The sequence below is a fragment of the Tachypleus tridentatus genome, chromosome 2 (assembly GCF_004210375.1).
Source record: "Tachypleus tridentatus isolate NWPU-2018 chromosome 2, ASM421037v1, whole genome shotgun sequence".
NCBI lineage: Eukaryota > Metazoa > Arthropoda > Merostomata > Xiphosura > Limulidae > Tachypleus > Tachypleus tridentatus.
Window position 1 is genome coordinate 95,634,999 of NC_134826.1, and position 16,677 is coordinate 95,651,675.

The 16,677-nt window shown below is 33.3% G+C and overlaps 1 protein-coding gene across 4 annotated transcripts in view; it reads left to right on the forward strand.

Annotated features, from left to right (window-relative positions):
* LOC143244612 (uncharacterized) overlaps positions 1 to 16,677 on the forward strand; it is an 84,255-nt gene that overhangs the window by 20,800 nt on the left and 46,778 nt on the right. For all 4 annotated transcript variants that reach the window (XM_076489608.1, XM_076489606.1, XM_076489609.1 and 1 more), the window contains exon 2: positions 3,964 to 4,032. In XM_076489608.1, coding sequence (XP_076345723.1) covers positions 3,964 to 4,032 — 69 coding nt within the window. The remainder of the gene's footprint in view (positions 1 to 3,963; positions 4,033 to 16,677) is intronic.

Here is a 16,677-nt window from a genome sequence, read left to right on the forward strand (position 1 = left end):
GACAGCATTAAAAAGGTTTTATATATACGTGAATGCTTTCGTTGAAATTTAGAATTGTTGAAAAATGTGATAACACAACTAGAATTGTTCATGTAGTGTGTCCTTTAACATATTAATATTAATATGTGGACACACATGGACATGACCCTAAAAAGGTTAGAGTGAAAGCATGATCTTCTTTTATTAATTACATCAATATTAAATAAAAATCAATCAACAAATGCTGAAAAGAAGACGAGGTTAAAACGAACCGAACACTCCCATACCTCCAAAAATCTAAAACTTCATGCCACAAGCAGAAGCAATATGCAGAAGGAAGAGGTCAAAATTCTACCTCTCTTTTCCACGTGGATCTAGATCCCGAAGTAGGATACTAGCAGTATGCTGACCTCAGTCATCTTCTACATGGATGACTTAAAGATTCTTTAGCACTTGAAAGTATCATCATACATATTTCTGGTTTGTTTGTTTTGTTTTTGAATTTCGCACAAAGCTACACGAGGGCTATTTGCCTACCCGTCCCTAATTTAGCAGTGTAAGACTAGAGGGAAGGCAGCTAGTCATCACCACCCACCACCAACTCTTGGACTACTTTTTTACCGACGAATAGTGGGAGTGACCGTAACATTATAACGTCCCCACGACTGAAAGGGCGAGCAGATTACGAGTCGAACGCCTTAACCCACCTGGCCATGCCGGACCCACATATTCCTGGAATACAACCTAATCCAAAATCATTTTTGATCAAAGATATGCACATTAGCATTAGAAACGAACAAACGAAAATGGAATCTTGCATACACGAATAGAACAGACTCACACACATACATACATACACACAAAAGAAAAACAACTGAAAGATTTTTCTAAAACAGAACAAAAATTACAAACAGTTAATCTAAATTAGATATCGGTTGTTTGTTGAAATATTTTAAATCGTTTTGTACTTCTGGTGATCATGAATGTATGTTTATTCTATTGCTGTATTATTCGTTCTGAAATATTTTCTACACAGCTTGTCAGGGTGGTTCGTCTATACCTCTGTAATTTCTTTGCTGGTTTTTCTTTCTTAAAAAAATGATAATATTGGCTTACTTTCAAGAGACGCGGAGAGGTACTTGATATGAGGGAGAGATTAAAGATTGTAATTGTTATGTTTAACAATATTTTTAATAGGTTTTTATCAGTTATTATATTGGTACAGCAGTAGATCCCGATAACTGTAACAGTTGTGTTATTTAATAAAGTCTTATCTTTAGATATGCGCCTATTTGTGCTTACAAAATTGATAAGCACAAATGAGTGTGCATATCTGCAAATGTGACTTTACTAAATAACAAGACGGGGTTAATGCCCTATGTTACAAATCAATTATGACCGTAACTATAGTTAAGACCATAACTAACTGTAGCATAGGGCAATACCCCTGTTGTGATTTCTATTATCATTTCTATTTATTCGAAATGTTGAGTATCCAGTGGCTTGGTTGTTGTTTTTGTAGTTGCTAGGGTCTCAGTTATGAATATCATATCTGCATCAATTTCTTTCATCCGTTCTTCGATCTCATGTCTCTTATAAATGAACTCATAAATAAAATCTGGAGACGAGTTATTCAGGTAAGAAATCTGTCTGGAAATGATACAGAAACATCGGTCAACAACATACTGAATATGTGCAAACAATACATACGGCCAATAACAGAGTACGCCTGTTATATCAGCTACAAATCTACAACTTCAATTAAATAGAATACATAAGTACTGCCAAAAATATAGTATAAAATAAATGTATCCAAATCTCAAGTAGTACCATTTACAAAATCAAACATGACATGAAAATGCTCACCAAATATTAACCTATATGGAAGTTCTCCCCAAACTTTGTAAAATTTCTTGTATTGGTATATTATTCTGAATTAAGTTGGGTAAAACATATCAATGAATTAACAAATAGAGATTGGAAACGCGTTAATTTAAAAGGCGTGCGTCTGTCAGGTGATAAAAAGGGACATCAGTAAAAACATTTTAAAAATATACACAACATACATCAGACCCCTACTATAATATGCAAGCTCTGCTTGGTTTAATGTGTCTCCCATTCAGATAACAAAAAAATTACAAAATATAGAAAGAAAAATCTTACTAACATTCGGAGTGCCAGAAAACCTTCTATAAAAATGATTTACTATGTGAGCTAGACGATACTGCATACTTGGTAAAAAGATAACTAGGTACCTATCGCCATTAAACACCTACTTTAATTATAATGAATAAGCCACCTACAGTTAGTAAATAAAATTTATCATTAGAGTGAAAAATTATGAATATATTAAAATGGTATATATTTAAACACATTCTTAGCAAGTTAAGCTTTTGAAAATTTTGCAGTTCTCCAGGGAATTATTAGTAAATGTACAGAACTGTCGCACAGACTTGACATTATCGTCGAAGGGAGGAAGAGATCTATATATCACCTGACTTCGAGATGATTTAAGACGACGATGGACGCTCCTAAAGGATTAATATTTTCACGTGTATTGTGTACACATACATTCTATGCTCTCTTCCAATTGTTTATACATGCATAATGTACATTTTCGTAAATATTCATACATGCATAATGTAAATGTTTATACATACATAATGCACATTCTTGTAAATGTTTATACAAATATAAATATGTAGCATCTTAGACCACTAAAAAATTTCCTTAAAGCTATACAGAAGCATATGCAGTGCTTACGACAGCTACGCTATTTCCTTAAAGCAATGTTAAGATAGATGTAGAATATATTACATATCAAAGTAGTTGAAGTATTTTAAACGAGCAAGTCATTTTTTCACAGATATATCAACAGAGATGTAACTTCTTAGAGTACTACTCAATTTTGTAAAATACCTATCAACAAATATGCCAGTAAGTCATATCAACAAACATACAGCATCTTAGGCCGCTAATGATACACTCAAAAGAATATGAATGAAGAAGGTGTTGTTTTCAAAGAAAGGTTTGGAGGTTTAAATTAATGCAACACAGATGCACCGTCTTAAGCCATTAGACCTTTCACTCAACGCCACATCAAGAAAGGTGCAATGTTATTCATTAAAAAAACATTCCTTCAAAACTACAAAAACACAGACTAAATATATTATACTGTAAATGTATTTTCTTAAAACCATTGCTACAGCATTATCAGTACAGATGCAACATCTACAACCACTAAGTCATGTACTCAAAGCTACACTAACATAATCGGAGCGTCGTAGACGACTTAGCCTTTTTCTGAAATTATACTAACAGAAATGTAATATGTAAATAAATAAAAAACATTCTTCTATAGTTCTGCAAACGTACATGTAGTGTTTTAGACGAACTAGCCATTCTTTAAATACAAAAAACAGCGTCATAGAACCGTAAAGTATCTCCTAAAAGGTGTTTCAATGCAGATGCAGCTTTTCAGATCAATAAGCCATTCCTTTGCAGCACAGATACAGTATCTTAAGTCAGTAAACTATTCTCTGAAAGCTATACTGTCACAGATGCAGTTTTAGACTACTGAAATATTCTTTCAAACCTATGCAAAGGATTATGTATCATGCTAGACTATTACAGCATTTCCTCAAAGTTACACCAACACAGATATAGCGGGTTAGATCAATAAACTAACGGTGGAAGTTAGTCTGCTAACTTGTATATGTTAGCAACGTATCGTAACGTTTCAGTTACGTTTATGCATTTAAACGTTTCATTGTTTTTAAGTTTTATTGTTTTAATTTCTTAGTTTATTTTAAACCTGTTTTCAGTTTTATCTTGTTTTCCTTTAGCTTTTAGGTTTTGTTAAGATCTTTGTTTGATAAGAAATTGGTGAAAATTAGACATTTAATTGCTTATTTAAATATAAATTAAATATTTCCAGTTAATTTTGATGCTTTTATGAGATTTATTTTTATCACATTATTTCAGATTTCCTTTGGCAGTATGACCGATTCGCCTCGTCTTGTGTTTTTCATGAAACAGAAGAGCAGCAGACTGGTAAGTTTTCTCATGTCTTTAATTTTTTACTCTGTCTTTTGACTAGGTATAAGAAGAAATCTGAAATATTATAGAGCATTTGATTTGAAAATTAATTAATTGAATAATAATTTATAAATCTCGTCTTTATTAATCATTTCTCAGCGCCTACGAATGCATCGTTTTTTATTTCTAGTGTATTTATTATGTTTTCAGTTTACTATAGTAGATGAGCAACAAAATACTAATTACCTTTTGTTCACTGATGCTTGTAATCAATATCTTATTTCTGTAGTAGATAATTAATAAAAATCAAGACTTTGTTGATTAATAATCGCAGTTGTTTTTTATTCCTTGCAATGAAATAAGTAATTTAAAGTAATACTTTATCGGAAATTTGATAATCAGATTTTTTAACATTTAAGCTGAGATGTGATCACCAGGTTGATTTTTTTAAACATAAAATACATAATGTTATATTCAATACATCTAAATATACCTTTTTTTACAGTAATACATTCAGTGGAATGACAAAGAACTGATCTTAATTCAAATTACATTATTCGTTAATAGATCAAGTTTCAATTCTATAACTTGTGTGTTGCACGCCATAACATGCCGACGTAGCCTTTCGCTAAATACCAGAAATCATAAATTAGTTTGGAATATAAAATGCAAAGTATTAGGTATTTTTATTCTGAACAGTACTCTTGCGAAGGAAAGATCAGTCACCCCAAAAGTTCAGCATAGCCGTCTCTCATTTTGGACTGCTAACCAGAAGGAGGACAACTAATCAGCGACATATGTCACTTAGATGCTTACTTTTAACTAAACAATGACATTTGCTTCCAATTTTATAGCACATTCACAGCTGACAGTGCTGAACGTCTTCAGCAGCATATTGTGGGCTCGAACCTAGAACCTTGCGGTCCGTAGATTAACCACTATCAGTCTTTGACGAGACATCAAGTCCTGTAGTATAAAACGTCTTAGCTGGTGGATCATGGAATTTTACATGCGTTACGTGACATCACAATATTAATTGTAATCCTTTAAGTGATACAATTCTTTATTGGACCAGTACGACTTTCGAAAGAGAATGGGCCCGGCATAGCCAGGCGGTTACGGCGCTCGACTCGTAATCTGAGGGTCGGGGGTTCGAATCCTCGTCATACCAAACATGCTCACCATTTAAGCCGTGAAGGCGTCATAATGTGACGGTCAATCTAACTATTCGGTGGTAAAAGAGTGGCCCAAGAGTTGACGGTGGGTAGTGATGACTAGCTGCCTTCTCTCTAGTTTCACACTGATAAATTAGGGACGGAGTAGCTACAGCCCTGGAGTAGCTTTACGTGAAATTCAAACCAAACCAAACCAAACCAATGAGAATGCATTAACATCACTTGCAACTCAGTTACCTGACTGAAGATGAAAAGTTCTGTTGCTGAACAAAAGATTTCATCGGCCTGGGATAACGTCTCAATAAATAGTCCCTGTGTTTGAGTAAAGCTGTTTCTCTGTTCATGAAACATAAGTTGTATAGGATAGTTTAAAAAGTAACATTCTGCGTTCACAATATACTTTCATGATACATGAATCGCTTGGGATATATTTCTTTAATTATTGTCTTTTTTTATTTGATAAGTATAATAGTTTAGAGTATCCTCTTCGAAATGCTTATATTACTGAGGCTTATTTTGAGACTTCAAGAAAATGTCTGCCTTTTTCCTTTACCTTATCTCCCCAGCTTTTAAATTATATTAAATATTTGACTAAATGTACAGCGGACTCACACTTGTATTCTCTAATGATGTGAAGGCTGATAATTATTTATCTATCATTAACAGGACACATTGAAATACATGTAATATAAAAGGTTTAAAAGAATATTAAGATCTACCGTAGTTGTCTGATAAATGGTTTAACATGTTAGACTTACAACTACGTTTAGTGGTAATAGGAACAGTTTGAATGATTATTACATTCTGCTGATGTTTACTAAGGGATTTAACATGTTAAAGCTTCAAAGTGTGTTAGTAGTTATATGGTTTAAAGGATTATAAAAACCTTTTAAAATTATATCGTGTTTTCTTATAGCAAAGCCACATCGAGCTATCTCCTGAGCCCACTAAGGGGAATCGAACCACTGATTTTAGCGTTGTAAATCGGTGGACATATCGCTGTACTAGCGGGGGGCGAAATAAAGTTAAATGTGATGCCTTTCTATGATGTTAATGAGACTTCTGTTGTATACCACTGTTGTAAGATTGTTGTAAAATACAGAAACGTCCATGTTACACAAAATGATAAACTCTTAGCTGTCTGTATTTGCATCATGAATATAATTCCAATTCGCAAGTAGTTCTTTTTTTTCCGATTACTCCATTCCTGAGGAAAAATGAAAGTTATCAAAAAGATATGTTGATAGTTCGAGTAACTAACCGCTCCCTCTGTCTCTCGCCACAGAAAATAAGTGATGAAATTGTTTCAATGAATTTCTGAACGATTAACCTAAGCTTTTATATTCTATATTTGGATAGACAATTGTCCCTTATTTAAAGTTAAGATACTTGTGTTAAAGAACAGTTTTTTATTTTTGTTTTATATCCTCTAAATGCATGTTCCTGGCCTTTTCCTTCGTCAGCCAACATAATCCTAATGCACGTAGACACTCACCAGAGGGCACACCTCTGATCTGTTCTCACCTCTTAACTGTCAGATGGAATGATTATTAGTCTTAAGATGTGTTGACATAAGGTGGTGTTCTTGTAATACTTATGTATCTATTGGGACGAGAGAAGTTTCCTTTTTTAATATTTTTGTGTAGCGACAAGCCTAAAACAATAGACACGTGTTACTCTGTTACTCGTGCTATAATTGAGGGATTATCTCTGTAGTTTAGAATATAATTATAAAAATGTACAATAATATATAGGTTTAAAGGCAAGGAAAATCAGAACAGTTCATTTTTATTAATTCTTTTTATACGATCTTATGTTATAAGGATTATTTTTTCATGAAATTAACAAATAGTGTCCCTGTGTTCTGTACGTAAAGTATACTTCATGTTTCTGTACTATTACTTTCATAAACAGTACTAGAAATAATGTCTCATATTTTTTAGTAGTTGTAATCGTTTATTAACATATTTAATAATAGTAATAACTGTACATTGTGAGCTTTGTATGCAAACTTAACAGTAATCTGTATCTTCTAACCTTGTCGAACCTCGTAAACTCTTACTCTGTTTAGGATCGAAATATTGCTAATAACAAGGATTTCCAACTGGTGAAACAATGGAATCTAATTATTATAAGCAAGAATACCAAAACATCATATTCATTTAGATACGCTTATTACCGGGTTGGTTTATCGTTTTAGTTTAAGTAACCAGCTTGCTCCGATCGAATTTGCGGTTGAAAGACGTACTTAAAGGGTTTTCCTCACTTCCTTAATATCAAGATTACGTATATCATTATCCTGATGAGCTATGGCTGCCTACTTCTTCTTATATCACTGTTGATGTGACTAACTCACTTGAAACTTCCATTTGTCAATTTATCTGATTATTAGTGTAATTGTCTGTATTGTTGTCATTTACGTGTTGGAGATATGCTTTTCATTAAACTAATCTCCCATTCACATGTATGTGTTCTGTGATCAACAAATCATTAAACCAACTCTCTAACCATATTTGCATTTCTAGGTAGCCACAGTTCTTTTTAAAAACAATCTTTTATTCCGAAGATTTATATTTCAAAGTAACACCAACTTCATCTGTCCAATCCTCTATTCATATCTACGTTGCTAGGTAATATCAGATTGATTAAACCATTCCCATATTCATATCTATATTGCCAAGTAACTACAAATTAAACAGGCTATTCGTTATTTTGACCACATGAAGATCGATCCATAGTTAATTGCCAGTTACAAAATCATTACTGAGCATTCGTTTTAAAACGTGTTCTTTAAAACATAGATTGCAAATAAAGCATGTATGCTGCAGCCATAGCACCTACCATACTTTCATGTCAGCACTCATTATTCCAAATAACAAAGGGACTTTTAAAATTTCGCATCTCGGAAAGACTATTTAGAGACTTCCTGGTGGCTGTAACAAAAGTAACAAAACCATATAAAATAGCACATTCGTGAAGTAGTTTGTTTGATTTTGAATTTTGCGCAAATCTACACGAGGGCTATCTGCGCTAGACGTCCCTAATTTTGCAGGTTACGACTAGAGGGGAGGCAGCTAGTCATCACTACCCACCTCCAACTCTTGGGCTACTCTTTTACCAACGAATAGTGGGATTGACTGTCACATTATAACGCACCCACGGCTTAAAGGGCGAGCATGTTTAGCGCGATGGGAAAGCGAATCCGCGACCCTCATATTACGAGTCGAGCGCCTTAACCACCAGGCCATACCAGGCCTTCGTGAAGTAGTGTGTATTTTGGGATACCTGATTACTATGTTCCTCTACTAAATGCGAAAAATTTCCATAAAACGCTTTCTGCATAAAGAATTAATTGTGTGTGAAACACAATCACGTTTTTAATATTCATAAGTTGAAGTATTCATCAACAACATGAACATAATTTACACCGTAAACCTTTTAAACAAACCCTTTAGCAAAACGAATTTGAGAAAGCCCCTTAAAGTTTCAAGTAGTTAGCAGACATGTTCTTTATATCAACCTTTAGCCGTGTAGGAGTTGCTTTCTGTTTTTCTGTACTTGGACTGTAAACCTTTACAAATAAAATATGTTTTGATGTTGGTAGCTCGCTGGCAGTAAGTGGGTAAGCGGGGACATTTTGAATTATTCTCTATTCTTCAAAGAAGGGTTAGAGATGCAAAGGGGACGAATGAACATCATCATTTTTCGGAATAGGTTGTGAATACACAGCATCTGTTATGGAAGAGGAAAAAAAGCTAAACACTTGAAGAAATACTATTTTGATAATTTATGAGGAGTGTAGGGTTATATAAGTTTTTATGAAGAAATAATACAGCTTTTGTACTTTCAAGTAGGATGTTCTAGCTCTTTTTCAACGTGCAGGATGTTTAAAATGTTGCTTCATTAAATGTTTTACAATCTATTTATCTAATAATACCTTCAAACGAAATAGTTTATTATGGTTTATTTGCTTATTAGGTTTTAAGAATGCACCATTTTATTGTCTCAGTGTCAGTTCTAAATTTACAAGCAACATACTCAGACTCAGAATTTAACAACTGAATGTAGTAATTAAAGATGAAACATTGAAACCATTAATTAGACTAACGATTTGTCCCTTTTGTTTGTGGCTTAAATTAAAACACATAAATTTATTTTTGACAACATTTAATGAAGTTAACGCTTTCATATCATATAGTAGGACAATGAAAAGTTTAAGCACTTACAACACTAGAATCCATGGTTTGATTTTTCTCAGTGGGCCCGTCATGACCAAAAGGGTCAAGGTACCCGACTCGTAATCTGAGAATCGCAGGTTTGAATCCCCGTCACACCAAACATGCTCGCCCTTTCAGCCATGTAGGGGGTTGTGATGTGACGGTTAATCCCATTATTCATTGCTAAAAGAGCAGCCTAAGAGATGGCGGTGAGTGGTGATGACTAGCTAGGGACGGCTAGTGCAGATAGCCCTTCTAGCTTTGTGCGAAATTCAAAAACAAACAAACAAAAACAAATATTTTGTGAACATCGCTGACTAGAATCTGGCTTCTTAACTTCACATGTCCGAACCGCCTACATAGCTTTATGAAAAATGCTTCAAATGCTAGTTTATTAGAAGTCACTTAAAAATACATTAATAAACTGATTCGATTAAATAATCTAGATATAAATAATTATATTTATAATGTACATTATATTGGTCAACAAAGATAAAATATTTCTGTTTATCATTTAGAAGTTCATTATTTACATCTCAATATTTGTTCTTGTGATACGAATATTCGTCATTAAAAAATTATTTTTTAAGCGTCTAGGCGTTCTTCTTCCTATAGTAATAGGACAATAGTTAAGATTTTGCGGAATTTGTTATTAATATAATAATTATATTTATTATATTACACTTTTTTGATCGTAAACAATCTCAGTCACTTTACTATAAACATATTCAAACAGTCAAATTTCATAAAATGTTTATTCAATTATTTTTAATAATTTAATTTTCTCTGTTTATTTTGGCGTAGAGAGCTTGTTGTGTTAATTCAGTTTTCACACTTGGTACGTTTACGTACGTTGCATATGTTGCCAATAGTTATACAAGTAAGAAATATTTCATTTCTGTTGCATCAAGTAACTATACGTCATTAACCGAATCTGCACAAACTCGATCCAGTGGACTAAACCTGTGTTGGATACTGAATATAAGATTTTACTCTCTTCTTCTGTGGTTCCTTGTCATAACCTGTTGTTTTCTCTCTTTTTGTTGTTGCTTGTTTGTTTGTTTCAGTTCCCCAGTGGATCAATGGTAAATTCACCAACTTCATACGCTAAAATTCAGTGTTTGATTCTCTGCGATGGACACACCGCAAATAGTCCATAGTGTAGCTACGACCTAAAAAGGCATATCTTTTCATTACTCATCTACAGTCATGTGAAAAAGTTAGGACACCCTATGAAAGCCTGTGTATTTTTAATTGAGATACTTAATCTCAATTTTAACAATACTGAGAGATTATAGGAATATAACTAAACAACTGAAACTGAAGAAAAGACTTTTCAAGATCTTCTGTAAATGTAATTCTACAAAAATGCATATTCTAACTGAGAAAAAAGTTAGGACACCCTACCCCCTAATAGCTAGTGTTACCCCCTTTGGCTGAAATAACTGCAGTGAGACGCTTCTTGTCGCCATCTACCAGTCTCTGACATCGGTCTGAAGAAAGATTGCACCACTCCTCAATGCAGAATTCTGTCAGCTGTGAGATGTTTCAGGGGTGTCTTGCATGTACAGCCCGTTTCAAGTCACCCCACAGCATCTCAATGGGATTAAGATCTGGGCTTTGACTCGACCATTCCAGGACTCTTCATTTCTTAGTTTTCAGCCAGCCCTTGGTGGATTTATTGGTATGTTGTGGGTCATTGTCGTGTTGCAGGGTCCAATTCCACTTCAGCTTTAATTTTCGTACAGATGGTCTCACATGATCCTCAAGCACCCTCTGATATACAGTAGAAATCATGGTGGATTCTATGATTATGAGCTGTCCAGATCCTGCTGCAGCAAAGCAGCCACAAACCATGACACTTCCACCTCCATGCTTCATAGTTGGTATGAGGTTCTTTCCCTGGAATGCTGTATTTGGTTTATGCCAAACATGTCCTCTGTTCTGGCGTCCAAATAATTCAATTTTGGACTCATCTGCCTAAAGAACATTATTCCAGAAGTCCTGGTCTTTGTCTACATTTTCTCTGGCAAACTTTAGTCTGGCCTTGATGTTTTTCTTAGAGAGCAAAGGTTTCCGCCTTGCACACCTCCCATGCAAGTTAAACTTGTGCAGTCTCTTTCTGTTTGTAGAGGCACGCACTTTCACGTTAACAGCAGCCAGAGCCTGCTGTAGGTCCCGTGATGACATGTTAGGATGTTTGGAGACCTCTTTTAGCATGTTGCGGTCTGCTGTTGGGCTGAACTTGCTTGGACGACCAGATCTGGGCATTTTGGCAGTTGTTTTGAAAGCCCTTCACTTGTTGACTATTTTCCGGACAGTGAAATGGCTGATTTCAAAATCTTGTGAGATCTTTTTAAATCCCTTATCAGACTCATAAGCTGCTACAATTTTCTTTCTGAAGGCCTCAGACAGCTCTTTTGCTCTCACTATGGTGATCACTCTCACTTCAACAGTCAGGAGCACACCAAACTAAATGTCTGAGGTTAAATAGGGCAAGCCTCATTCAAAATGCTGAGTAACGATCTTAAAATGAGCCATTTTAAGTGGGAATAAATGTGGAGGTGTCCTAACGTTTTTCTCAGTTAGAATATGCATTTTTGTAGAATTACATTTACAGAAGATCTTGAAAAGTCTTTTCCTCAGTTTTAATTGTGTAGTTATGTTTCTATAAACTCTCAGTATTGTTAAAATTGAGATTAAATATCTATATATCCAAACATGTTACAAAAATACACAGGCTTTCATAGAATGTCCTAACTTTTTCACATGACTGTATCTCTCATTATATCAAACCAGGTACTTTCTAAATAATTTATTGTAGACAGTGAAAAATAGCATATATGTGAGATTTGTAGCCTTTATGTCACCAAATACTGAGAATCAACCTTGGAGACGGCGTATCCCAACAGCTTTGTAGATCCTGTTTTTGCAGATACCTCAAAACTCACGATATATTTCATAACTCATTACATTATAATGTGAATATAATATTAAATATAATATAATAACTGATTATTCTTACTGCTTTGTTTTCAGGCTTAATGTTTAAGAATTTACATATATATTGTTGTTACATAGTCACATAGTTATTTACCTTATTGTTATATAGACACTTCATAGCGTTAGTTTATATGATTTACAGATATGTATATTGTTGTTATACGTAAACTTTAAGGAGCTCCCTCTGAGTGGCACAGCGGTATGTCTGCGAACTTATACTACTAGAAACCGAGTTACGATAGTGGTGGCCAGAACACAAATAACTTTGGTGTAACTTTGTGCTCAACTTCCAAATAACAAACAAACCCACTTTATGGAATTAGTTTATATTTTTTACAAATATGTATGTGTGTGTGTGTGTGTGTGTTTTATTATAGAAAACCCACATTAGGCTATCTGCTGAATCTACCGAGGGAAATCGAACCTCTGATTTTAGCGTTTTAAATCTGTAGACCTATCGCTGTACCAGCGGAGAACTTTTACAGATATAAGATATATACTCTTCTGTTATACAGACAATTCATAGTATTGGTTTATATTATATATATATATATATACACTGTTATATTTCCTCTATATAGTGTTAATGCTGACGATAAGAAGCCTCCCGCTAGTACAGCGGTATGTCTCCGGATTTACAACGCTAAAATCAGGGGTTCGATTCCCCTCGGTGGGCTGAGCAGATAGCCCTTTGTGGCTTTGCTATACGGAAAAAAACAAACAAACAGACAATAAGAATAGATAAAAAAAGACCTTTATTTTACAGGTAATAATAAAAATATTTCAGCCATCTTTTCGCTATTCCGACTTCATGTTTAGTAGTGCAAGAGGCGCTACCAGTTTCCACTATATATAAACCTCCCTTCAAACAACAACATTGCCACCTTTATCAGATGTTGTAATTATTACATCTTCACATTCTAGTTGGTGTCGAAGGACCACTTGTGTGTGACTCACGAGATAGGTTGTTTTACATTAATATACTCAAAACATAACAAGCAATTGATTTTCTGTCCTTCTTGTGTCAATGAAACACTCCAAAGGTAGTGGAATCTTGCCGGGTTTTAGTGTACAAGTACCATTAAGTTTTTTTCTTTGTAAAGAGTATACAAATGGAGGTTGTTCTTGGACTGCTAGTATCATCGGTAATGTACATATATTTTTCATCTCTACATATTCTATTCGTATAATGTAGGACAATAAATTATTTTATGGTTTGGTTGTTTGAAATGTATGATAGTAAGCGTTATTATAACGTCGAAATGAATTAAAAACAGTATTGTTTTAAACTTCTCCGAAGACATTTCTACAGTTTTCGGTCGATATTAAGTATTAAAAAGTGAATCAAAAGAGGTTTAAAATTCGTTATTAGGCTCTGTGATAAACTTAATGTCTCAAACAGAAACTCCAAAATTTAATTAACAAAAACACAGTTACCTGTAGAAATACAGATGAAAGATAAGATGATGACTCGAAACACTGTAATTATTAAAATCAGAACTTTCCTACTGTGAAAGTTGTCGTCATTCTATTTTAGAAGTGATCATTGAGTCATTAGGTTCTTTAGTAACGTTAAAATGAAGGTCTGCCAGAAAGTTTGAGATGAAAACCCGAGGCACCATGGAATTTCTTGACACGTTTTATGGAATAGAAGTCGCTTTACGTGCATAAATATTTCTATGAGAAATAACGTCTGACGATTAACTTTATCAAAAGTGAAAACCAATTAACATTCATAAGAGAATTACGATCTTAGGAAGATTGCTTGGGAGTTTGGTGTTAATTAATTTGATGTTCGGAATTCTTTTCAACTGATATTTAAAATAGTTAATATGTGAGAGTGGCCTTTTCAATAAAAGGACGTAGGAAACCGTGCCTTCATTAAGACGCAATCTTCGACGGAAGAAACAAAAAACAAATTAAAAAACGAATAATTATCAAAGGATTAGCAGATAAAAGGTGATTAAAAGATGTTAGTACACAAAACAGAACTTCGAAGAAACCCTATAATGAAATGGCGAAGTCACCGCTCTAAAAGCAAAGAAAAGCAAAACTTAATATCGCCAAAACTTGTAAACAGGTAAAAGCATTTAAATCTGATTGTCGTGATAAATAAAGTATAATTTGTTTAATCAGAAGTTAAGTGTTAATTGACAAAGTGGGGAAAATTAATAAAAATGTTACATTTCCTTTAAGGAAAGAAGTAAACTTATTTGAAACCATAATGTGACAAATTATATAAACATTTGATTTTATAACGTCAGAAATTAAGCTAAATATTATAAAACTAAGTTATATTACATTTCTAAGTTAGGTAAGTGTGCAAGCGTGTACCCAACGAGTTCTTAAAACCTTACCCTTTCCACACCTAAATAAATAACTACAATAACAAATTTCAACCACTAAACCCGTGAAAACATAAGTACGAAAATCCTATGCAAGTATTTATAACTATAATATGTTAAATATATTTATAAAATAAAATAATTAGTAAGCTGATAAGATAAAAACAAAGATATCTCTAATGAAATTATAGAAAGGGTTTTACTAAAGAAATCTGGAAATTGATATATTTAATGTTAAATATTGGATTTATGTATAGTTAATAAACACCATAGTACTGACTACTCACGACATAGTTTAAGAAAGCTAAGGGAACACGTCTTTTAGGTAGTGTTTAATATATCAAAACGTTTTTATCAAACATACATTCTTCAAAAATGATTTCTTAATGTTTCCTTCCATCATTTTGTACAAATATTCTTGAGGTTTATCACATCATTCATTATAAACCATACTGATGGTTCTTCACCTAGTTCTGTAGAAACCTTTTTTTGGTGGTTCTTCACGTCATTTTGTACAGAACTTATTGGTGTTCCTTAATTTTTCTGTAATTATTTTTGGTAATTTTTAGTGAACTTTTCTGTAGTTCCTGATGTTAGAAAAACGCGTAGATTCAAGAAGCCAATATATATAAGGTTATAGGATTGTTTTTTTTTGTGTAGTTCTGTACAGACAGACATATAGGAAACCACTCAAAGGTTTCGCAACAATTCACACCTATTATAGAACATCCACTGATTAATGAATTCAATACTATCAGATACTTTAGGCTATCAGTTTTAGTGAAGCTAGTTCGCAACTGAACCACCACTATTTCGGTTTTTAACTGAAAATTAGAATTCAATCAACAAGCTGAAAATCTCAACTTTCTAGCTGATACAGACTGCTTAAATACATTTTCACAGACGTTGTAGTTTTAAAAGTTATTTTAATTAGAAATAAAAGAACTAATTTTAAAGAATCAGCTCTTTGTTTTAGGGTTAACGACGTTCCAAGAAGGGTTAACTAAAATCCACTTATATTGTTTTATCTATACGTCTCACACATTTATACTTACTGAATATGTACTGGAAATATGGAGGAAATGTAGTTCTTGTTTAAAGGAACAAACAAATTATTTGTGATTAAACTGTAATATATAATTGTAGTCGATAGACAATTTTGTTTCTGTTTCGTTTTGTTTGTTGCTAATATACTGCCTTATTAGATGCAGATTAAAAATATAATAAAAAATATACGTTATAAAAATCTACCATAATCAGAAAAAATGTGATTGAAAGAATAACTTCAAAAACATTTATACAATTACCAAGAAGTTAAGTATTTGTGTATTAAGTAACCATTTTCTAATTCATTAACAGCACCAGATTTATTGCAAAAAATAAGAAGAGAAAAAATATGAGAAGTCATTCCTGTTGTCTGTGGTTGAAACACAATTTTAAGACTTCCATACATGAAAGCGTGCCTGTTGAAAAACCATATCTGTAGGCCTTCCTGTCAGGAAAGCACAATCTTAGGCTTTTTTTCATGTAAGACCGCGTGCATATCAGTGAAATACAATCTTAGGGCTTGCACACACAAACACACTACAAGTGAGTTAGCTTTTCTTGGTGCCTGTATTGAAAACAAGTGATAATTACATTGGTAGTCCGTTAGTTCATTAATGTAAAACTTACTATCGTGAACTATTACTAATTCTACAACAATTAACTCAGAACTGGTCAAATATAATCGTGCACATGCATAAGGTTTATTCTAATAGAAATCTAATTGACAAAAAATGCTTTATGTTCTTTGTTAATATGCGTTATTTTCATTTTTCTTTATGTAAAATGTACTCAAGTTAATTATGCTTCTTCCAATCCTCTTTTACAATATTAGCTTTGTTTTAAAAAATGGATCTAAGTTCATTGTATGCAGAA